The sequence below is a fragment of the Aegilops tauschii genome, chromosome 1 (genome assembly GCF_002575655.3).
Source record: "Aegilops tauschii subsp. strangulata cultivar AL8/78 chromosome 1, Aet v6.0, whole genome shotgun sequence".
Taxonomy (NCBI): Eukaryota; Viridiplantae; Streptophyta; class Magnoliopsida; order Poales; family Poaceae; genus Aegilops; species Aegilops tauschii.
Window position 1 is genome coordinate 321,140,210 of NC_053035.3, and position 21,846 is coordinate 321,162,055.

At 47.4% G+C, this 21,846-nt stretch overlaps 4 protein-coding genes across 4 annotated transcripts; 3 read left to right on the top strand and 1 right to left on the bottom strand.

The window, feature by feature from the left end:
- The first annotated feature begins 377 nt into the window (after window positions 1-377).
- On the top strand, window positions 378-1,810 carry LOC109735229 (uncharacterized). Its single transcript, XM_020294436.4, has 2 exons — window positions 378-1,260; window positions 1,395-1,810. Exons 1-2 carry the CDS (start codon window positions 503-505, stop codon window positions 1,600-1,602), a joined length of 966 nt encoding a protein of 321 aa, XP_020150025.1. The 5' UTR covers window positions 378-502; the 3' UTR covers window positions 1,603-1,810.
- Window positions 1,811-3,547: 1,737 nt separating this feature from the next.
- LOC109735235 (8-amino-7-oxononanoate synthase) lies at window positions 3,548-6,979 on the bottom strand. Its single transcript, XM_020294443.4, has 11 exons — window positions 6,710-6,979; window positions 6,335-6,447; window positions 6,131-6,238; window positions 5,811-6,049; window positions 5,668-5,709; window positions 5,450-5,537; window positions 5,236-5,369; window positions 4,800-4,888; window positions 4,335-4,485; window positions 4,187-4,255; window positions 3,548-3,940 (listed from the first exon to the last, which is right to left on the bottom strand). The coding sequence occupies exons 1-11, from the start codon at window positions 6,903-6,905 to the stop codon at window positions 3,790-3,792; spliced, it is 1,380 nt and encodes a 459-aa protein (XP_020150032.1). The 5' UTR covers window positions 6,906-6,979; the 3' UTR covers window positions 3,548-3,789.
- Window positions 6,980-7,089: 110 nt separating this feature from the next.
- LOC109735236 (leucine--tRNA ligase, cytoplasmic) lies at window positions 7,090-12,895 on the top strand. Its single transcript, XM_020294444.4, has 3 exons — window positions 7,090-7,285; window positions 8,607-11,917; window positions 12,466-12,895. The coding sequence occupies exon 2, from the start codon at window positions 8,611-8,613 to the stop codon at window positions 11,899-11,901; it is 3,291 nt and encodes a 1,096-aa protein (XP_020150033.1). The 5' UTR covers window positions 7,090-7,285; window positions 8,607-8,610; the 3' UTR covers window positions 11,902-11,917; window positions 12,466-12,895.
- A 4,804-nt stretch (window positions 12,896-17,699) lies between these two features.
- LOC109735237 (uncharacterized) lies at window positions 17,700-19,086 on the top strand. Its single transcript, XM_020294445.4, has one exon. The coding sequence runs from the start codon at window positions 17,865-17,867 to the stop codon at window positions 18,699-18,701; it is 837 nt and encodes a 278-aa protein (XP_020150034.1). The 5' UTR covers window positions 17,700-17,864; the 3' UTR covers window positions 18,702-19,086.
- The last annotated feature ends 2,760 nt before the right edge of the window (window positions 19,087-21,846 follow it).

Genomic DNA, 21,846 nt, shown 5'->3' on the forward strand with positions numbered 1-21,846 from the left:
GGTCTTCACCGCGAGATTAGCGGAGGGGGGCTTCAGTTCGCCCCTGATCACCGCGCGCGCACCGGCAACCGGCGGGTGAGGCGACCGATGCCGAGCTTTCCATGTGAAGGGTGCCGTGTGTACGCCGAGCCGTGCTCTCCCTTGCGCGCCCTGGCCTTGTCTCGTAGCCGGGGCGCGCAACAAACCTCTGTGGACGCACGCGCACGCGCGGCGTGCCAGAGCACGGAGCTGGGCCTTTATCAACCCCGCCTCGCCGTGCCATTGCCATCCGCCAGCGAGCGAGAGCGAGAGAGAGAGAGAGAGAGAGAGAGAGAGAGAGAGAGAGAGAGAGAGAGAGAGAGAGAGAGAGAGAGAGAGAGGAGAGAGAGAGAGAGAGAGAGAGAGAGAGAGAGAGAGAGAGAGAGAGAGAGAGAGAGAGAGAGAGAGAGAGAGAGAGAGAGGGAGGGAGGGAGAGTTTGTGTGAGAGTGAGGGATCGAGTGAGGTAGTGGTGGCTAGGCGGCCATGGCTGGAATGCGTGAGATGGCGATATTCTACTCACAGGAGCGCAGCTTCTTCCACCGGCTGGTGCGCGACCTCGGGCAGGAGAAGGAGCACATGAGGTGGGTGATCGCGCTCTGGCTCTGGTTCGAGGCCGATGGGAACGACAAGTTCATGCGCCGCGCGGCCGCGCTCCCGGGCCCCGTCGTGCTGCGCTTCGTCGACGAGGCGCTGGCGTGCCTCGCCCGCCTCGCCGGCCGCGTGCTCGCCGGCGCCAGCACGCTCCTCCCCTGCACCAACGCGCTCCTCAACAAGCCCATCGACGACGTCACCTACTTCGACGAGCACCGCGACAACATCATGCCCCGCGTCAAGTTACTGTACAAGACCGTCTGCCGCGTCGTCCTCGACGACGCCTGCGCCTCCGACAACGCCGTCTTCTTTCCCAGCAGGAGCAGCACCGCCTCCGCGACGCGCGCCATCGGCACTCCCGTGCTCGCCAGCGCCGCCTCCCCACCCCCACAGACGCCAACGACGCCGAGGTTCGCCGACATGAACGCAATAGTGACGCCGAGGTTCTCCCAGCTGAACGCGATGGCGCCGCCGTGGGCCCCGATCCGGGTGGCGCCGCCGCACCACCTCCAGCCCCAGCCCCAGCACCAGCACCAGCAGCATCAGATGATGATCGTCGACCGCCTTCCAGAGGAGTTCCGCTCGCTCTTCATCACCTTCTCCCGCGGCTACCCCATCGACAAGGACGACATCAGGGAGTTCTTCAACTCGTAAGCTCATCGCGCCGCCACTACTTATATATCATCAGCATATCTATCTCTGGTCAATATATACAACGCACGTACTTGCACGATGACCGTCATCATATATATGCATGCATGCATGCATGCATGCATGGATGCAGGCTGCACGGGCGCCCGTGCGTGGAGGACGTGATGGTGGAGAGGGCGGCGCCGGGGCAGATGCCGGTGTACGGGAGGGTGGTGCTGCAGAGCGCGGACATGATCCCGGTGCTGCTCGGGGGCGAGCCGACGGCCAAGTTCATCATCAAGGGCAGGCACCTCTGGGCCAGGGTCTACGTGCCCTGCTCCAGGCACACCTTCCAAGCCTGAATGCTCGATCCATCCATCCATCCATGCATGCAGCTACCTGGCCTACAATTAAGCTGCGTGCATGGAGCTGGAGCTTGAAGATATGCCATGGCACAGTCAGTTACCCGGTTCATATGCTACCTACTACTCCATCGATTGGTCCAGAGACTATGCTCGAGAGATGAGACAACCATCGATCGATATACATATGTGTGTCCAGTTTGTGCTTTGTGCTTGTCTTAATTATATCGGATATATGGAATAAATGTGGGTTTACTTCCGTTTGATACATGAAAGTATTTATATATGTTACTCTGGGGTATTATACTTGTTAGGCTGGTCATAGTGGGGAGTATCATATACTAGTATCATGTATATGATACTAGTGTATGATACTACATTCATAGTGCATAGTAACATAGATTAGTACTCCCTCCGTCACAGTTTAGAAGGCACAGTTAAATTTGCGTGCGTTTTCACAATAGACAAGGTTTAGGGCGCATTGCATTTATTTCTAGTAGCTAATTAGTACTCCGATATACTATTTTTATATGCATGCGTAGTGTGAATGCTATTTTTTAGCCCATCTCACAACCAATAGATAACCACCTAGGTCCAAGATAATTTTCAAGCGCGCCTTCTAAACCGTGACGGAGGGAGTATCATAGGTGGTCTCATTTATTGCCATGCATGACACATAGTAGCATAACATTTGTTATCTTACGGTATCTACCTATGTTACTATAATCATCTCTCTCTTCTTTAATTGACTGCCCCATAAGCATGTTTGTGAGTCCCAAGAGCATGTTGCTACTTATGTTACCCCCACTATGGCCAGCCTTAGGTCCACCAGGGCCTCCATAATGCCAAGCCCCTCAATGCTTCTTTTGTTTGATCAGCTGATCTCGATCAGGCCCTGGTTTGAGATAGCGGGGATTATTTCCTGTTCCTGCCAGAATTCAACACTTCATTGCCTCTTTGGTTCAAAGGATTTTTATAGTAGGATTTTGGGAGGATTGAAAAAATTAGGAGTTAGTTCTAGGTTGGTCGTTTGATTCGTATGATTGAATCTATAGGGATTTCCATAGTAAATCTTAGCATCCACTCCAATCTGCTGGAAAATTTCTTTGTTTTTCTTGTGATGCAATCAAACAAACTCCAAAGTCAAATCATGTAGGATTCAATCGGGCATGACACTCTAAGGCCTCCTTTGGTTCATAGGATATGAATATCGTAGGAATAGGAAAAATCATAAGAAATTCGATGACATGTATGTCAATTATATGGAGAAAGAGATGACATTCGATGCATAGGATAGGAATTTTTCATTGAGTCTAGGGTAATATTTTTTATTCCTTTGAAATGTGAATGATTGGTTCCTATCCTACATAGGAATAGAAATCCATTCATACAAACCAAAGGGCTCCGAAGGAATTTTACCTTGAAGATTCTATCCTATAGAACTCCCACAAAATTCCTAGAGACCAAAGGAGGCCTAATCGTGTGTTTTTCCTATTCCGGTGTTTTTACAATCATGCGAATCAAATAAGTCCAGACCTCCTTTGGTTTAGAGGAGAAAAAGGATAGAAATTTTGTAGGCAAAATTCCTTTGGAGCCCTTTGCTTTGTTGGAATGGATTCCTATTCCTGTGTAGGATAGAAATTAATCCTTCACATTTCAAAGGCCAATGGAAAAATCCCTACCCTAGAAATCAAGGGACATCTCTTCCCCTTTCCCTATAAGAATTGAGATACATCTCACCTCACGTCCTATGGTTTCCTATTCCTATAATATTCCTATCCTATGAAGTGGAATTTCCCACAATATTCCTGTGTTCCGAACAGGCCACTAGTTATGCGAATCGGACAGTTTCATGTGAAATCCCCTCAAAATTCCTGCATTCCAAACAGGCTGTTGTTTACCAGACAGTTCGGTAGCCTCTACTTACATGGCGGCACCAAGGATGTTTCCAGTTACAGAACAGTCTCAAGCTCCCAATATGGAAACTACCCAAATCCATGTCTACATCAATAGTATCTTTCAGGGTAGTATGCCTTAGAAGATCATACATACAATTGTGGAAACATTTTTGTCGTGTGTGATATGAATGATCATGTCAACATCTACCGAGCTATTCCCCATGGGCATTTTCTCCAATGTAATCCAGCACATCTAGTGTCACCGCCTACAAGCTTCAATTCACGCTGCTTAAAGTTTTGATGCCACGACATAGCTCTGCTCAGCATGCCCTTCGACAAAACTCTGCTTGGCATGTTTGTCAGATAGCCAGGGATTGAGCGCATCGACCAGCCTTTTGATGTCATCAGGCGAATGAGAAGCACTCAGAGTTATTCGCAGCCTGCCAAGAGATTCATGGTCAGTTAATCTTGATCAAGGTAGGTGATTATATTTACTAAAATCGAGCAGGAATTCATCTATACAAAGATGTGCACGCAAAAAAAAAATTTGTTAATTATAATAATGTGCTATACACTCTTGGTCGTACAGTCCTAGTCCAGTTACTCGTGGTTGCAGGTTTTAGATTGGTGAAGTTCATGACCGGACAGTGGATTGCAAATTGAAAAAAACAGGAGAGAGGAGGGACCTGCATGAGTTGGGCGGGACGGTGGGTGGTCGAATTGGTGTAACATGAAATCCAGATCTTAGCATATGCCTGCAGTCCAAAGATGGAATAATTAGGAACATAAGATGACCCAGACTGGCACTAAATAAAATTGGAAGGAAGAGATAACCTGCCAGCCCTAAGTGCTGCTTCTTCACTTCCTACTACTATGGAAATTATGGGACTGGTTATATTGAGTTTAGTCAAGGATGCAAAATACTGCACATGCCTCCAGACCAATGATCTCCGCCATCGTTCCTTCCTTGAGACATGGAGCGCCGCTGGAATCAGAAAACAGCACAGATATTTGAAGCAATGTAATAGTTTCTCGTTCAGAAAAATGCAAGTCCCTGATAACTATAGTTTCTTAAACTAGCTGAAGTGTTTGTATCCGGTTATCATTCTTACTGACCAATGTGAAAGCACTAGACATCATTTTAAGCATTTCCTAATGAAAAGAAGGCGAGAGAAAATAATGATAGAAATAAATATTGGACCTCAGCTCATTAAATGGAACACAACAATGACAGACCGCTAGCTTGCGATATTCATTTTAGAGGGTTCTATGACATAGTAGGTATGTTGTGAATATTACCTTGAACAGAAGCAACTACTGGCACTGGCAAAGCAGTTGAAAAAATGAACGAACGACCTCGCGACTGAATTAAACTCTTCCACCGGGTGCTGCTCAACACATTCCAAAACTTTAGTTATTAGAAGTACACTATCAAGATATCATAGTAAGTCCAAAGTGTAGGGAAGCCATGCAGTGTGGAGTGCTGATATTCCGAAGTCCAGTGTCCAGTACCATAAACTATATAGTGTTGCAGATGTGCAAAACAAGTTATCTCCTGTTCATTGAATTATAAGCATGCGGCACTGTGGTGCAAATTTGCCAAAGCTAACTTAGATGACATGATCCAGAACCTTGAAAATCACTTTATATGATCTTTTTTTTAAACTAAAATCAGTACCGCAATGTACAGAAGTGTGTGCACTCGTACTACAACCTGATCTAAGTGTCTGCTTACCTGCATGCTACAAACCCACCCTGGCAGCCAGCAGCCTTGCTTAAGGTCCCAACACTTATGTCAATTCCACTCTCACATTCCAGCAGCTCGGGTACACCACCACCATTATCACCACAAACAAGTGTTCCATGGGCCTGTTCAAGGAAAATCACAACAAAATCGATCACTAAGAAACTCTGCAAAAATGTATCAGAGGGGATAAAAAATTACTAACATCATCGATGACCAATAAAAATCCATACTTCCTGCGTAGTTCCACAAGTTCAGGTAATGGAGCAAAATCACCATCCATGCTAAACAAGCTGCAGTGTATCAATAAAAGAGCATCTGAATTTGGTGCGACATTATGCATGCACAAGCATGCCTCTACTACTTCACAGAAACATAAATATACTTCTTGAGTGAGGAAATTAAATTTGACAAAAAACTTGCCTATCTGTGACAACAACTTTCTTTTCTATTGAGCAACTGGACCTGCACAGATAATGATATTGTATTTGCAGCTATCTCAGTTCATGGTTACATATGGCATATTATGCAATAATGATATTATGACTGAGAAATGAAAAACATACAGGAGGAAATCAAGATGGGACATGTCACAGTGCTTGTAGACAAATACTACAGCTTCTTGCTGTCGCTCAATAAGGCGAATCCCATCAATGATCGAAGCATGATTCAGAGCATCTGAAAAAATAGCAATTCTCTCATCCTTTGCGGGTTTCCTGCCAACTGCCAAAAGAGAGCTGATACTTCCCAGAGCAGTCATCACAGCCATATTGGCAGAAAATCCGGTGGGGCAGAGAAGGCAATCCTGTAAAAAAAAACTATAAAATGAGGATGCAAAACTTGTGAAATAATGACTACTTGAACTAAAAAAACTGTGACGCTAGACCTCTTTTTTCTTCAACTCTGCCAATGATTCCTCCACCAATTTGTGATAAGTAGTATACCCACATATCAATGCGGAGCCTCTAGGGCCCATGCCGTACTCTTGAGCTGCCTAGCAAACGCACCCAATCGTTAGCTCAAGCAGAGACTCGTCGATTCAGAGTACTCTACAGTCCTGACAATCGCCACGATTGCAGAACTTGCACACCTTTGCTGCGGCCTCACGGACTGCCGGATGTGAGCTGAGTCCCATGTAGTCATTCCCGGAGAAAAGAATGAGCTTCTCACCCAGCTCCTCTTCCTGGCCACTGGCCTCGCCACCTAAACCAAACGTGCCCATGAACAAGCCATGTAGTGAGCACTACCAGTAAATCTTGAAAGTGCAATATAACCAGAAACTATAAATAAATAAACACAAATAAACTCTGGAGCGTTGTTCTTTCTTTTTGCAAACCATATCCTAACAGCTAACAGGGACACAGTCACACAGCAAGGCAGCAAGCAACACGCAGAAAGAATTAAGCAGATTTGTCTAGGGTGTTATTGCGAGCAAGTGAGCGGTATTAAGCTGCCTGCTGCAGACCTTCGGCGAGCCACTGGTGGAGGGTGGCGCGGTCGAGGCGGATCTCGACGGCGGCGCGGTCCCACGGCCCGGGGCCTGGGAAGGTCTCCGGCGGCGCGGGCGGCAGCGCCAGGGAGATGGGCCGCGTAGCACGCAGGAGGCTCCTGGACGCCAGCTCGCCGAGCGCAGCGTCCACGAGCGCGTCCCATTGCGCCATTCTGTCGAACAGGCGGCCGCCGCTTCCTCCTCGCTGGTGGTGGGACGGAGAGGACGAGGCGCGGACACGGAGAAAGGTCACATAACAGAGCGGTTGGCCCACGCTTCAGTGACCAGCACATCAGCCCAACCAGGATCAGCCCAAGTTAAAGACTATATTGGGCCGCAGGCCCACAGCCGATTGTATTGTACTCGGCCCCGTGACGCTCATCGTGTCTCAGTTTCCCTGAAAAAACAGTAGTCGTGTCTTGGTCAAGCCGCCTTGAGCTTTCCCTCGAAAAAAGGAGACCGCCTCCACCACCACCAGCTCTCCACTCCGGCGACTCGAGCGCTCCTCTCGCCGGTGGGCGGTGGTTCTGCGCGGCGGTTGCTCGCGTGTAGGTGCGAGCCCTCTCGCCCTCCTGACTCTTCCTCTCCCGATCTCAGACACGAAGTCCCTCGTCTGCACGCTTGTTTTCAGTAGCCTCTGTTTATGCTTGGCTTCTGCTACGTCCTGTCACAGTTATGCCGGATCCGTCTATTATACTCGCGCGTGGTGTTCCGGCCTAGTTTCCGATGTGTTTCGTGCCTGATTTTGTGATGAACTGATGATGGCATGCTGTTGTTCTCGCTTTCGCGTGGTAGGGTTTCAGTTCAGCCCCTTTATTTTGAGCACGATGGAGGCGAAATAGCTCTACCATGGTTGATTTTACAAATTGTTCTGTGATATTTTCTGTAGACCTAGAATATAACATGATTGTGGCATGCTTCTTTAGTTCATATGGGAGAACTGTGACTGTCCTTACCGGCTGATTTTATTTTGGCAAACACATTGATGGATTCCTGTCTTTTCTAGTGTGATTGCTTTTCTTCGAGCCATGAGCTTGGGATTTGAGAATGATTCTTAGCTCTTGTCAGTTGCCAGTTTGTCACTGGGTATGCAGTAATTTGTCTTTGGATTATCTACTTCTTGTTGCTTGCGTAGTTCAGAACTGTTGTTATTTTTCTGAAAATCTGTGAGTTTGGACGGGGAAATTCGAACAGCATATATTTCATAAGGGTCAAGGATGTGGAACTTATGAATACTTGTGTTTACGAGTTTGCACGTGACTGTGTGCTTTTAATATTTTAATTGGCAGTTTATATACATTGCGTGTTCTTGTTCAGGCTCTCTGTTATGCGGCCTGCCGGCCCACCAATATAAGAGCTGGTTCGCGAGAAAATGATGTTTGGGGATTTTTCACTTTGATTGGTGTCACGTCATGATTTTTTTTGCTCCAGTTGTTATTGTTCTTGTCAAGTTGCTGACTTGCTGTACTGTGTGGATATATAGTTTGCGTGCCATCTACTTATATAGAGTCATGAAAACATTGACTTTATTCTGCTTTTACATAGTGCTTGCTCGTAATTTTAGGACTTTAGGTATATATGCAAGTTTTAGCCAGCAGAGTTTGTCTCAATTTTAGATTTAGATGTCAAAAATTGTTTGAGTGTCCCCTGTTGGTGAGTTTTCGTATGGTTCCGGTACCTCTGTTACAGAATGGCTTCATCTCATTGACTTCATTAAGCATTACTATGTTTCTTATGTTGGAAAACTGAGAAATTAAAAGCAGATTGCACCATGCTGCTATTTTTTACATTGAATATGTACAATTTATTCCGGAATAATGTACATGAAATCAAGAAGCTTGCCTCTGATACCTGTTTTTTGTTGAACAATCAGGAAAATGTCATCAAATCCTGAAGAAGGCAAGCGTTATGCACGCAGAGACCTTTTGCTCAAGATCCAGTCAGATGCTCAAAAGTGTTGGGAGGATAGCAAAGTTTTTCATGCTGAGCCGGGCAATAAATCTCCAGGCCCTGGTGAAAAATTCTTCGGCAACTTTCCGTATCCTTACATGAATGGATTGCTTCATTTGGGACATGCGTTCTCATTGTCCAAGCTTGAGTTTGGTGCTGCATACCACAGACTCCGTGGCTCAAATGTTCTATTGCCATTTGCTTTCCACTGTACTGGGATGCCAATCAAGGCCTCAGCTGATAAGCTGGCCAGGGAGATACAACAGTATGGAAACCCTCCAGTGTTTCCTCAACCAGAGAATAATAATTCAAGTGCTGAAGTGGCAGATGATAGAGAAGTTGAGCAGGCTTCTGCCGTTACCCCAGATAAATTTAAGAGCAAGAAATCTAAGGCTGCTGCAAAGACAGGCATGCAGAAGTTCCAATGGGAGATCATGAAGAGCTTTGGCCTGTTAGATGAACAAATTGCCAAATTTCAAGATCCTTATCACTGGTTGACCTACTTCCCTCCGTTGGCGGTGAAAGACCTTAAGGACTTTGGCTTAGGTTGTGATTGGAGGCGTTCATTCATAACCACCGACATGAATCCTTTCTATGATGCTTTTGTTCAATGGCAGATGAGAAAGCTCAAGAAAATGGGGAAAGTTGTCAAGGACCTGAGGTACACAGTCTACTCCCCATTGGATGGCCAACCTTGCGCCGACCATGACAGGGCAACAGGTGAAAATGCACAGCCACAAGAATATGTGCTGATTAAAATGGAGGTGATTCCACCTTTTCCCCCAAAGTTGAAGGTCTTGGAAGGAAAAAATGTTTATTTGGCAGCAGCTACATTGAGACCAGAGACTATGTATGGCCAAACAAACTGTTGGGTGCTGCCTAATGGAAATTACGGGGCTTTTGAGGTCAATGATGCCGATGTCTTCATTCTGACAGCAAGGTCTGCTCTTAATCTTGCATATCAGAATCTATCCAGGGTCCCCGAAAAGCCAACCTGCTTAGCTGAGCTTTCTGGCAACGATTTGATTGGTTTGCCATTGAAGTCTCCTCTTTCCTTCAATGAAATCATATATGCGCTTCCCATGCTCACTATCTTAACAGATAAAGGTACTGGCATTGTGACTAGTGTTCCAAGCGATTCGCCAGACGATTTCATGGCACTGCAAGCTTTAGTCACAAAGCCGGCATTGAGAGCAAAATTTGGAGTCAAAGACGAGTGGGTTCTTCCATTTGATATTATACCAATAATCGACATTCCTGGATTTGGAGACAAGTCAGCTGAGAAGGTGTGTGTTGATCTTAAGATTACGAGCCAATATGACAAGGAAAAACTTGCTGAAGCGAAAAGGATGACATATCTTAAAGGGTTTACAGAAGGAGTGATGGTTGTAGGGGAGTACAATGGCAGAAAGGTTGAAGAAGCAAAGCCACTGATTAAGAACAAGCTTTTGGAAGAAGGCTTGGCTGTTTTGTATAGTGAGCCTGAGAAAAAAGTTATGTCAAGATCTGGTGATGAGTGTGTCGTTGCTCTCACAGATCAATGGTACATAACTTATGGTGAGGTTGAATGGAAGCAGAAGGCGGTCAAATGTTTGAAGAACATGAATACATTCTCAGCTGAAACTCGTAATGGGTTCGAGCATACATTGGGCTGGCTGAACAAGTGGGCTTGTTCACGTTCTTTTGGCCTAGGTACTCGCATTCCATTTGATGAACAGTTCCTTGTAGAATCTCTTTCTGATTCAACCCTATACATGGCGTATTACACGATTGCGCATCTTCTACAAAATGGTGACATGTATGGAAAAGAAAGATCTTCTATTAGGCCAGAGCAAATGACGGATGAGGTATGGGATTATGTTTTCTGTGATGGTCTGGCACCCAAAAGCGACATCCCTCCTGCTCTGTTGAGCAAAATGAAGCAAGAATATGAGTACTGGTATCCCTTGGATATTCGGGTATCTGGTAAGGAGCTTATCCAGAACCATCTGACATTCAGCATTTACACTCATACAGCACTCCTTCCAGAGCATCATTGGCCTCGTGGCTTCCGCTGCAATGGACATCTTATGCTTAACTCTGAGAAAATGTCCAAGTCCACAGGGAATTTCCAAACTCTTGGGCAGGCCATTAAAGAGTACTCTTCAGATGCCACCAGGTTTGCCCTTGCTGATGCGGGTGATGGTATGGATGATGCAAATTTTGTCACTGAAACTGCAAAATCTGCCATCATGAGGCTTACAAAAGAAATTGCATGGATGGAAGAGGTTATAGCTTCTCAATCTTCTCTGAGATCTGGTCCTCCCTCTACTTATGCTGACCATGTGTTTGCCAATGAGATCAACATTGCTGTGAATGAAACCGAGAAGAGCTACAATTCCTTTATGTTCAGAGATGCCTTGAAGTCTGGGTTCTATGACCTACAATTGGCTAGAGATGAGTACAGGCTCTCTTGTGGAGCGGCAGGCATGAATCGTGATTTATTGGTGCGGTTCATGGAAGTTCAGACGAGGCTCATCACCCCAATTTGTCCACACTATGCTGAACATGTGTGGCAGAATATCCTAAGGAAGGAAGGTTTTGCAGTAAAGGCTGGATGGCCTATCGCAGACACTCCCGATCCTACTCTAAGAATAGCAAACAAGTATTTACAGGATTCAATTGTTTTGATGAGGAAGCTGCACCAGAAGCAAGGATCAGGCTCCAAGAAACCCAAGAAGGGCGCGGCACCACCTCGGGCCGCAGAGAACAAGCTCACTGTCGGTCTCATATATGTCAACGAGCACTATGACGGATGGAAAGAGCAATGCTTGAGGGTGCTTCAACCGAATTATGATAGCCAAACACGTTTGTTTGCCCCTGACGAGGACATTAGTGAGGCACTGAAGAATTGCTTCGTTGAACATGAAGCAAGCTTCACACAAGTCCAGAAGCTCTGCATGCCTTTCATCAGGTTCAAGAAAGATGAAGCAAGGACTATTGGTCCCCGAGCTTTGAATTTGAAGCTTCCGTTTGGTGAAATGAACGTGCTTGAGGAGAACCTGGAGCTGATCAGAAGGCAGCTGGGCCTTGAGCATGCAGAGGTGCTGTCAGCATCTGATGGAGCTGCTCGTGCCAGAGCTGGACGGCATGTTTCTGTGCTGAACAACAACCCGCCTTCCCCTGGGGAGCCAGTTGCAATATTCATGAGCAAGCAGGAGTTCGAAGCCCAAAACTAAGCTCAGCTTCATCGATGTAAGTCGTAGTATTATCTTGCCTTACATGTTTGCAGCTTGGCCATTTCATGTTAGTCATGAGTGTAATTATTATGAGAATAAATGTAGGTTGCATTGCACTGTTGTGGCCTGAAACTCGTTCCTCCTTGTGATGGTTTGCTCTACTGTTAAGGCTCAATTTGCTTCTAGATTAATGTGTTTAGTCAGATTACATGCACATGCACCCATGTGTACACAAGTTCTGCTATGCTTTTTGGCTGCACTGAAACCAAGTTCTAGAATATTCAGAAGAAAACAAGTTCTGCACCGAAATCTCTGTTCATTTACCATGCCTTGTATGTGATATGTATGGGGCTTTTTACCTGTCGTGGCAATCCTGTGTGTTACATGTAGCTTGGGAAATCATGTATATAAATGAGTGAATCGAAGAGAGGTAAATATCACTTTTGACATTGTGTGTTTGTTATGCGATTTATGGATTTATCTGTTGCGGCACTCCTATGTGCTATATGCTGCTTGAGGTCATGTACGAAATGTGCTGAGGTTCTTCTTCCTTTGGATGAATAGGTGAGGAAAGGACAGTTGGCGTGCTTGACTGTGTGAGGATCCAAGAAGGTTAAGGATTCAGAAATGGTAGGCATACTGTTTGATGTGGCTGTTCATTCATGGGAGTGACTTCGAATTCTTCATACGCAAGAACTGAGGAAGTGCAGTCATTGGGAAATTGTATCATACTTGCACGCGTTGACACGTAGGACGCCCACGATCAGTCCCGCCTGCAGCCTGACATGACATGTTAATTTGGCAGGTTTCCTGTGTTTAGACTTGAACGTACTGTTTAACCTCGTGTGGATATTACAAAGGAATAGGTTGATGCGTGAGAAGGGTTCCTGAGCTCCATGCTCTTGTACAAGCTGATCCTGTCTACTCTCTCCGTTAAAAAATAGATGACTCAACTTTATACTTAAGTTAGTATAAAGTTACTGTCAGCTCAAAATGCTCTTGTCATTCTCAGTTTTTTTTACCCTTTCCAAATGCAGTGGAGGCCATCAGTTGTGTGCTCCATGCATGTGTTTCTTTAGTGCGCTGTACTCCAAACGAGAGACCGAGAGCGGGGGAAAAGGAGAGGAAGAAGAAGCAAATTAAACCATACTGTATGTTACAGAACACTAGTGTAATTGATCATGTAGATCGATCTGTTGGCTCCTGTTGTGACAAGGTCGTGGTGGTGCTTGCTCGTTATGGCACCGCTTGCCACACTGAGCACCACACAGGAGGACGAACGAAGTGAACTGAACTGAGCAGAGGAGCGTCAGGTCAGTCGATCAATCAACGTAACGTCGTGCCAGCTCCTCCGGCCGAGAAGCGCGGACTCGGACGGCCACACCCCCACGCATGGCGCGAGCCTATTGGGCCGAAGCCCAATCAGTCGCCGTCGGGGGAGACGCCCGCCAGTGCCGCCGGGCCATGCCATGCCAGCGTACACGCCACTGTGGCTCGTTCGCCTCGCCGGTGCGCGTGGCGTGCGCCGCGCACATGGGGATGGGGGAGCGAGCGGCGCCGAGGCGAGGACGCGCGCGGGGCTGCCGGGCACATGGTCAACCGGCACATGCCGCCCCCTGTGCGCGCTGCGACTCCGTGCTCCGCACCGCGGCGCGTTCGTGGCTCACCCTCCACCTGGGGAGGGGGCACGCGGGTGCGGCACCGCCACCCACCACGACGCACCGGCGCCCGGGCCTACGGACGATCTCCTCTCCGGCGACCGATGGATCCCGCACAGGGGCCTGTCGCTCGGCCAGCCGGGCTGCACCTGCACACACCCACCGGAGGCCACGCGTTCCACGCCATGTTACGCACAGTCCATGGGTCAAGCACGCACAGTGGCGATACACATATAGAATATCTTTTTTGCCGGGGACCGCAGCCGGGTAAGTAAAATCCCTGACCTGAAGATCAAACAAGCTTTTGGAAGAAGCTTATTAAAAAGGGGTCCCAAGGAATGATGGGAAGTGCAGAAGCAACCGTGGCCGTGGCCCGTGGGTGAACGCCTAGGACCTCATAGGCAAATTTAACAATTTTGACACGTGGACGAAATCAAATCACAGAATGAACTGCCCGTGAAACTATTTCACGCGGCTGACCTGTGGCGCCTAGCTCTCAGGCGCTGCACTAGTGCAACGCCTAGAAGCTAGGCGCTACACTGTATAGTGTGGCGCCTAGCTCTCAGGCGCTGCACACTGATTTAGTAATTTTCGGATCACACGGGTGCGACGCTGGCCGTGTAGCGCCTATCTATGAGGCGTTGCACAGTGTAGTGTGGCGCCTTCGTGTCGGGCGTCACACAAAAAGGTCAGGCGCGTGAAATAGTTTCACGGACAGTTCATTCTATGATTTGATTTCGTTCATAGGTCAAATTTGTCAAATTTGCCGACCTCAGAACCAGGGGGCACGCACGACACGATCACTGCACATGGTACGGCGCCATGCCATGCCACCCGGACCCGGTCGATCTAGAAGGAGTCAGTAGCCTGACAGGATCAAAATAAGCAAGCAGCATCATGGTAAACGCAGGCACCAACATGCGCTGCAATTTGCAGGAAGCCAACTGCGAACGCAATCCCGACCGATTAGTTATATGGGAATCCAAGGAAACCCCGGCCCAATTATAGGGGCTCGCCTCACTCGCCGCCACAAAAATCCAAGGAAACCGAGCAGGCAAAGCAAGCCTATTTTGCTTGCAGAGAAGAGAAGAAAGAGCGTGCTCGTGCAGGGGCGTTCCGAAAGCCAGCCCCGGGCCCGACCAGGAGACCATCGCCTCGCTGGCTCTCCTCCATGTGCTCCGATCCCAATGCCATATTGCCATCCATCCACTGATCCACACACTAGCATGGTGTACAATATGCTTCACCATGCGCCTGCCTCTTGCTTTTCCGGTTCTGCACTGCATGCATGGGCAGGCAGCCATTTTCACATCACAGCTTGGCTTGCGGCAGGTGGTACAAGCGAGTTCGTTGTCTCCACTCTCCTTTGGCAGCTAAAGCCAAGCCCAGTGGGCACACTGGACAGCAACATCAACGTGCGACTCCTCCCTCCAGCATAGCCTGCGTGGGTGAGTTGTAAAAACATGCAAACAGGTGTGGGAGGAGGGCGGTGTGCAGTGTGCTAGCTTTGGCCTTTGGGGATGGATGGATGGGCTAGTTGTGTCACCAGCAAGGCACCAGCCACCACCACGGGTGGTGGTGAAAGGAACAGACCGTTGTACATGTCCCTACCAGCTTCTTCCGGGAAATGGGCCCAAACTGTCAGCTTAAAAAAAATGGTTTTGAAGTCATTCAACAAGATTGGATTTCTTCTGGACAAAGAAGGGCAAATGGATAGAGTGAGACGATTCGGTGGCCAGGTGCACCTGCACCTAGGCGTGAACAGTAAATTCAAACAAAATAGCAAAAACATTCAAGAAACAACTGAATTTTGTTGGCGTCCAAGATGCTCCAATGCGCTACGTGCATGCAAAAATTCATGGTAAAATGAGATTCGAGGAGTCTCGGAAAAAAAAACTGGTCTCAAAGAAACTTTGAAAAAGAACATTGTACAAAGTTGATTTTTTTAGAGTTCCTCAAGTGTCGTATCTTCTTCTTTTTTTTGCAGAAAAAGTGTCATATCTTCAATGTCAAAACAATTTAGTTCTTTTTTGTTTTCTTCACTATTGTTTTTAGATACTGTTCATCGGGTGAAGATGAGCCTGGGCTCAATCACGAATTACCGAAACGAATATGGATTATTTAGAACAGAGGTGCTACTGGTGTACTGCAAATTTTTTTGGTTGCATGAGGCCATCACATCACATCACATTGGGGCACTGGTACGAACTTGATGCTGATGTGTGCCTTCCCTGTGGCGTGCACATCAAAATGGCGTGCGAGTTTTACACGGATTTACCCAACATGCACATCAACCGATCTACTCCCTCCGTTTCTAAATACAAGTCTTTTTAGACATTTCAAATGCACTACAACATACGGATGCATGTAGACATATTTTAGAGTGTAGATTCATTCATTTTGCTCCGTATGTAGTCACTTGTTGGAACCTCTACAAAGACTTATATTATGGAACGGAGGGAGTATGTGATATTGTTTCTTTTTTTGTAAAGGAGTGATATTGTTTCTTTTACAAGACCGAATTTGCAAGGAGATATCTCTTTTGCTATTTTCGACATCACACTCATGTGAATATCTTAGAGAATTCACTAAAATAAGAACCATGTATGTCTTGATTTCTTCAAGAATGAACCCTACTGTGACGTACGTGAAGAACAACACATCGTGTTAAAAAAAACTTTTTGTATAACGATCGAAGAAGGTTCATGAATTTTTTTAATTAAAATGGTGCTATTAATTCTTGGTCGCCGGGAACTTTCGCAAACCTTAGCCAGCAATAATTGCACATTATTTGCCCTTATATTGTGGTACTAATGTGCAACTTGGGTAGAAGGTTTGATGCAATTATTACTTCCAGGTTATATGTGGGATGATATAAGACGGTGATGATCATGTGTTTAATGAAAAGTTTGGAAATCTAACTAATAATTAAGAAAGTTTCGACTAATTTGTGAACAGATATTCTCAGTTTTGAATTTTTTTTGGAAAATTTCCATAGTACACCGAACTTAACACCAACTCAGATCTAGAATTGGCCTCGTCCAACATGAATTGACAAATAAAAGAGGACATCATACATATGAGCACACGTCTATTGCCCTAGTCCACAAGTCCACAACCACTCGAACTTGTACTGTTGAATATCTAGTGTTTACCGAAAAGTTTGGAAATCTAACTAGACATTTCGCAAAGTTTCAATTAAACTTTAATAGATAATCTCAATTTAACCAAAAATCTCCATAGTACACCTAACTTAAGATGACTCGGATCTAGACCTGGTCTTATCCCATACGTGTCCACAAATAAGACATGACATCATACATATAAGCACCGCTTGTATACCAAAAAGTATTAAATGATAACACCTAGTGGCAGAGCCAGGAAAACTTAATTAGGGGGGCCAACTGATGTTAAATCTTGTTGGGAGGGCCAAAGCCAGCAAAATCATGATAATGCACAGAATTAGCAGCAGGTAATCACTTATGTGTGGAAAATTCTGCATGTTGGCCTGGGCCGGGGCCCCTGCCGGCACCCCCTGCCTCCGCCACTGATAACATCCTTCGCATGCTCTCATGCTCCCAATTTCATAAACACACATTTGAATGTTTTAAAAATGTGTGGATATTCACAAAACATGTGTCTACAACTATTTAAAAAAAATCAAATACACATAGAGAAACAAAAGAAACAAAAACGTGAATAGTGTAAAAACGACACTACTAACGTATGTATTTTTTTATGTGTGTTTTTTCAATTTGCATTTGAAAATTTTAGGGACTGCAGATACTTTTCTTATGTACATTCATAAACAAAATCAGACCTTTGTGAACCATTTAAATGTGGGTTTTCTTTGTAAAAAGAAAAGTGGGTTTTCAAAATTAGGAGCATGGGAGCATGCATGTGAATGGTGGCATCACCTGATATTCTCCCTTGTCCTAGCTCCAAAGCCCACCACCACTCAAATTTGTACCGTTGAATCTGTGGTGCCAATTTTATGAAACGATGATGTATATCATGTAGTACCACAAGGCACCGAAAACCCAATGATGAACATGTGCCCTTGGAAACAAAACAGTGGGGACAACACGAGGGGGGCACCAAGCATATATATCGCCCTCCCATGGTTTCTTAATTAGCTTTTTCACCAGTAACCTTTTTTCCCACCTCTCTCTCTCTCATATAAACCCCCCACTGCAGATACGAACAGACACACACCACCGCAAGTCCAAGGCGGAGCGGCAAGAGCTCACGCTTGCAGCGAAACCATACTCTCCATCCCTCTTCGTGCGCCCACTGCACGCGGCCATGGCGCCCGCTCGGGAGCTCCAAGAAACCTCGTCGTCCTCGTCGTCATCGACGTCGTCGTATACGACCAGCTCCACGTCCATGTCGTGCTCGTCCACCGTCACGGACTCTTCGTCGTGCCCCTCCTCGCCGGCGAGCGCAGCCAATGCCGTGAAGGAGGCGCCGCGCAAGCGGCAGCTGGACGAGGGAGAGGGAGGGCGTGAGGAGACGGAGGAGGGGAAGGCGACGACGACGAAGAAGAAGAGCAAGCGGAGCAGCGACGGGAAGCACCCGGTGTACCGCGGTGTGCGGATGCGGGCGTGGGGCAAGTGGGTGTCGGAGATCCGCGAGCCGCGCAAGAAGTCGCGCATCTGGCTCGGCACCTTCCCCACCGCCGAGATGGCCGCGCGCGCGCACGACGTCGCCGCGCTCGCCATCAAGGGCGCCCGGTCCGCGCACCTCAACTTCCCGGAGCTCGCCGACGTCCTCCCGCGCGCCGCCTCGCCGGCACCCAAGGACGTGCAGGCCGCCGCCGCATTGGCCGCCGCGTTCACGTCTTCGCCGCCGCCCATGTCCACGGATCAGTCGGAGGAGGAGGAGGGCCTCATCCAAGAGGAGACCGTCAAGAACGACGCCGGCGCGGACGCTACCGCGCCGCCGGAGTCTGCCGCCACGGCTACGAGCTGCGGCGCCGCCGCTGAGCAGGCGGAGGAGGAGGAGCTGCAGCTGTTCGACCTGCCGGACCTGCTCCTGGACATCGAGGACGGGTTCGGGTTCTCCACCATGTGGGCTCCGCTCCCCGACGTCGAGGAGGTCAATGCAGACCTCCGGCTCGAGGAGCCACTCCTTTGGGAGTAGTAGATGCTTGCGAAGACTAGATGATCAAATATACTAGGAGTACTTAATTGCTAGTGTAATCTCTTCTTTGCCTTTTTTTTCTTTTCCTTCTTTTACTACTAGTGTTTTTTTTAGTTTGCCTTTTTTTTTTACTTTGTTGGTTTAATAAGCACAAGGGAGTACGTAGTGATATACATATGCAAAAAAAAGTTTGCTACTACCACTACATGTTACCTGAGAGAGTTAATTATTACTATTACCACATAGTAATGTGTGGATCCTAGTGGTTTGACCTTGATAGATTTTAGGCGATGTACTCTTTGTAATGTGTGGATCGTTATGCTTGGAATACTCTTTGTACTGCATTGAGTTTCCCCAGAAAAAATATATATACATTTGAGTGTGATGCCATGGAGACTGAGATGAGAAGAAGGAATAGAATGCCGAGAAGCTCGAAGTTAAGAGGCCACTGAAGCTGACTTTGGAAACTTGATCTATTCCACCCCTCACTTGTTTATCATCAAGCGATGTTGCTCAACAAGAGGTGCTTTGCTACTGCCAGCGATTTCATGTTTCTTTATCAGCATTCAGATCCTGTCGTAAACACCATGTTGAACTTTATTAGTTAGTTTGCCAAGTGAAGTTGGGAGAAGAAGCTCTTTTACTGTTCAACAGCAGAAAAAAAAGGGGTTAAAATGTCAATTTGTGGATATGAGATTGTTTGGCTAGTGTTGGTCTCCTCCATGATCAAGCAAGCAAGCAGAGGCAGTGCAGACAAAAGGTGGCACTCCTCATGTGGCTCCAGTGCAGCATCTCATCATCTTCATCTTCTTCTTCTTCCTCTGGCTTCCCCTGCTTTTTTCTCCCTTTTGCCATCTGCTTTGGAAAGCTGCTGCTGATCAAGATGAGGGAATGAGATTCTTCTTCTGCTGCTGCTTCTTTTCCTTGTGGTAGAGAGAGATGAGGGAGGTTATTTTAAGCGTGGCCATCATTTCCAGTGAGAAAGCTAATGCTCCCACTTACCAAGCATGTGCCGGACAGAGCCCCTGGCTAGCTTGGCTGACCATGCATGCATGCTCTGCCCTTTCACTGGAGTTGAACACTGTTCCTCCAAACAAAGCAAGGGTGTCATCTTCATGGCTAGGCAAGCCACAACGGCCGCCTTAATTGCATCTCATCTCCCTGTTTCTGTTTCTGTCAGCTCAAATCAAAGCTCCAGTGCTAGTTCATCTACCATTCCCTACCACGGTGTCACCCAGGGTGCCACGTGGACGGCCGGGATATGCCCACGAAGGTTATGAGTGGACATGTGTTTTTTTCTTTTTGCCAAGTTTGCCCTACCAAAAAATGTATTTTTGGTTGCCCACAATTTAGCAAGCATTGTTGGTAAGAAAAATGATTTAGAGTAGGCAAAGAGTCGTTGTCATGCCATGAAATTAGCGCCATCCTAACAAAGACCCAGTTTTTCTTTTGTGAATTGTATAGCAAGAAATTTAGTACTCCCTCTGTAAACTAATATAAGAGCATTTAGAACACTAGAATTTGGTCACCATCGAAACAATACGCTTGCGTAAATAAAAAACTACGGGACCAAACACTAAAGAGAAGATCGGCTCGTGCAATTACAACCCTGCCTCGCCGATCGGACGGCGGGCGGTGAAGTAGGTGGATGGCCCTCCGGGGGGTCTCTCAGCCGGCCATGGTGGAGGGTGACTCACCCGCTGGTTGCAGCCACGTCGGCAAGCGGACAATGGCATGACCGCGGCACCGATGGACCGCTCGCCGAGCTGGACTGCACTGCGCTGCGCTGCGCTCCGGCCGATACACTCATACACGTATGTACAGCGTACGCTGGACACGGATCCGGCCGTTTGTAGGTGAGGCATACGCACGTGGGTGCATGGTAGGGAGGGGCATCTGCCTACGTACTCGTATGTACTGTCGCGCGCGTAGGCGTAGAGACGCTCGTACGTACGCGTATACTACTACAGTCCAGGTGAAGCGGAGGGCGACGTGTCGCGTGAGCCCCGACTATTCATGAAAAGAGAAGGGGGGGGAAACAAAAGGGGAGAGGGGAAAAGATCAAAAGATTGATGCGCCCCGCTGGATGCAGTTGTCACCCTCGTGTGCCATTAATTTGGCCAGCAACGCCCGCCGAGCCAACACCGAGTGAGCGGTCAGAGTCTCGAGGGACGCCCCGGGATGACGCCAGCAATGCGACCGTCCCAGCTCGGAGATTCTGGTTTCCGAACCCTGCTGCAGAAGAAGTAGATGCTCTGGCCTGATTAATTACCGGGATTCACATGAGTTTTGCAGGAAACGGGGTGTAAAGGCCCCAAGATAACCCTTCCTCCCCGGTGAAAAAACGGAATCTGACCGACTGATCAGGAGAAGCCGTAACCTGAGCTGATCGATGTGCCTGGCAGGAAGCGCTGAAAACGTTTACTTGCGCACAGCACCCGCTAACCAACGGGATCCATGTATTATTACCGCCATCATGCCAGGTGACAAATATTCCGGTGACCCGTTGCGGTCGACCTGCCCCCTCCCTCTCTCTCTGTTCCGCACTTTTTACGTAAGCTCTGTGGACTGCATGCTGGTTGGTTTGTACTGAGCTGTCAAAATGAACAGCCGCGGCGGTAAACGATCCTGTGGGAATTACGGGACAGGAGCTTGTCCTTTGCTGACTTTCCTTCAACCACGAGGGTAACTAGGGGAGAGTGACACATGCCGTACGTCGTAAGGTATCAGTCGCTGCTTTGCCATCAAGAAGCAGCGTTCGAGTATGAATACGGACGGGCATGTTGCTGATCGTACGATACCAAATCCCTGCATTCCTAACCGTTCCATGTTTACCGCCCCCTCTCCTCCCGCCACTTCATTAAGGTACGCCTATTCATTCTCCGAAGAAAGGAGGGAAAACTACGTATTCTAGTACTCCCTCTGTACCACAGTACTTGTTGCTGGGAAATTAGTACAAGTTTCCCAACTACAAGTATTTGAGTAGAGAGGCAGTACTAATTAAGCAGTTCTCATCATGTGTGATGGCAATATTATGTCAAAGAGGGGCTTTTGGCAGCGCAAATTAAGGCAAATCTTCAAAAGCCAGAGAGTATAAGGAACTGGACTGAGCAGCACCTTGCTTTTGTACCTGTAAATAATTTAT

Excerpts from the sequence above, each read along its gene's own strand:
- LOC109735229 (XM_020294436.4), top strand. The coding sequence starts at position 503 with ATGGCTGGAATGCGTGAGATGGCGATATTCTACTCACAGGAGCGCAGC. Across the intron at positions 1,261-1,394 it reads ATCAGGGAGTTCTTCAACTC|GCTGCACGGGCGCCCGTGCG; the intron begins GTAAGCTCATCG and ends GCATGGATGCAG.
- LOC109735236 (XM_020294444.4), top strand. The coding sequence starts at position 8,611 with ATGTCATCAAATCCTGAAGAAGGCAAGCGTTATGCACGCAGAGACCTT.
- LOC109735235 (XM_020294443.4), bottom strand. The coding sequence starts at position 6,905 with ATGGCGCAATGGGACGCGCTCGTGGACGCTGCGCTCGGCGAGCTGGCG. Across the intron at positions 6,448-6,709 it reads CCACCAGTGGCTCGCCGAAG|GTGGCGAGGCCAGTGGCCAG; the intron begins GTCTGCAGCAGG and ends CGTTTGGTTTAG. Across the intron at positions 5,538-5,667 it reads AAAGTTGTTGTCACAGATAG|CTTGTTTAGCATGGATGGTG; the intron begins GCAAGTTTTTTG and ends GATACACTGCAG.
- LOC109735237 (XM_020294445.4), top strand. The coding sequence starts at position 17,865 with ATGGCGCCCGCTCGGGAGCTCCAAGAAACCTCGTCGTCCTCGTCGTCA.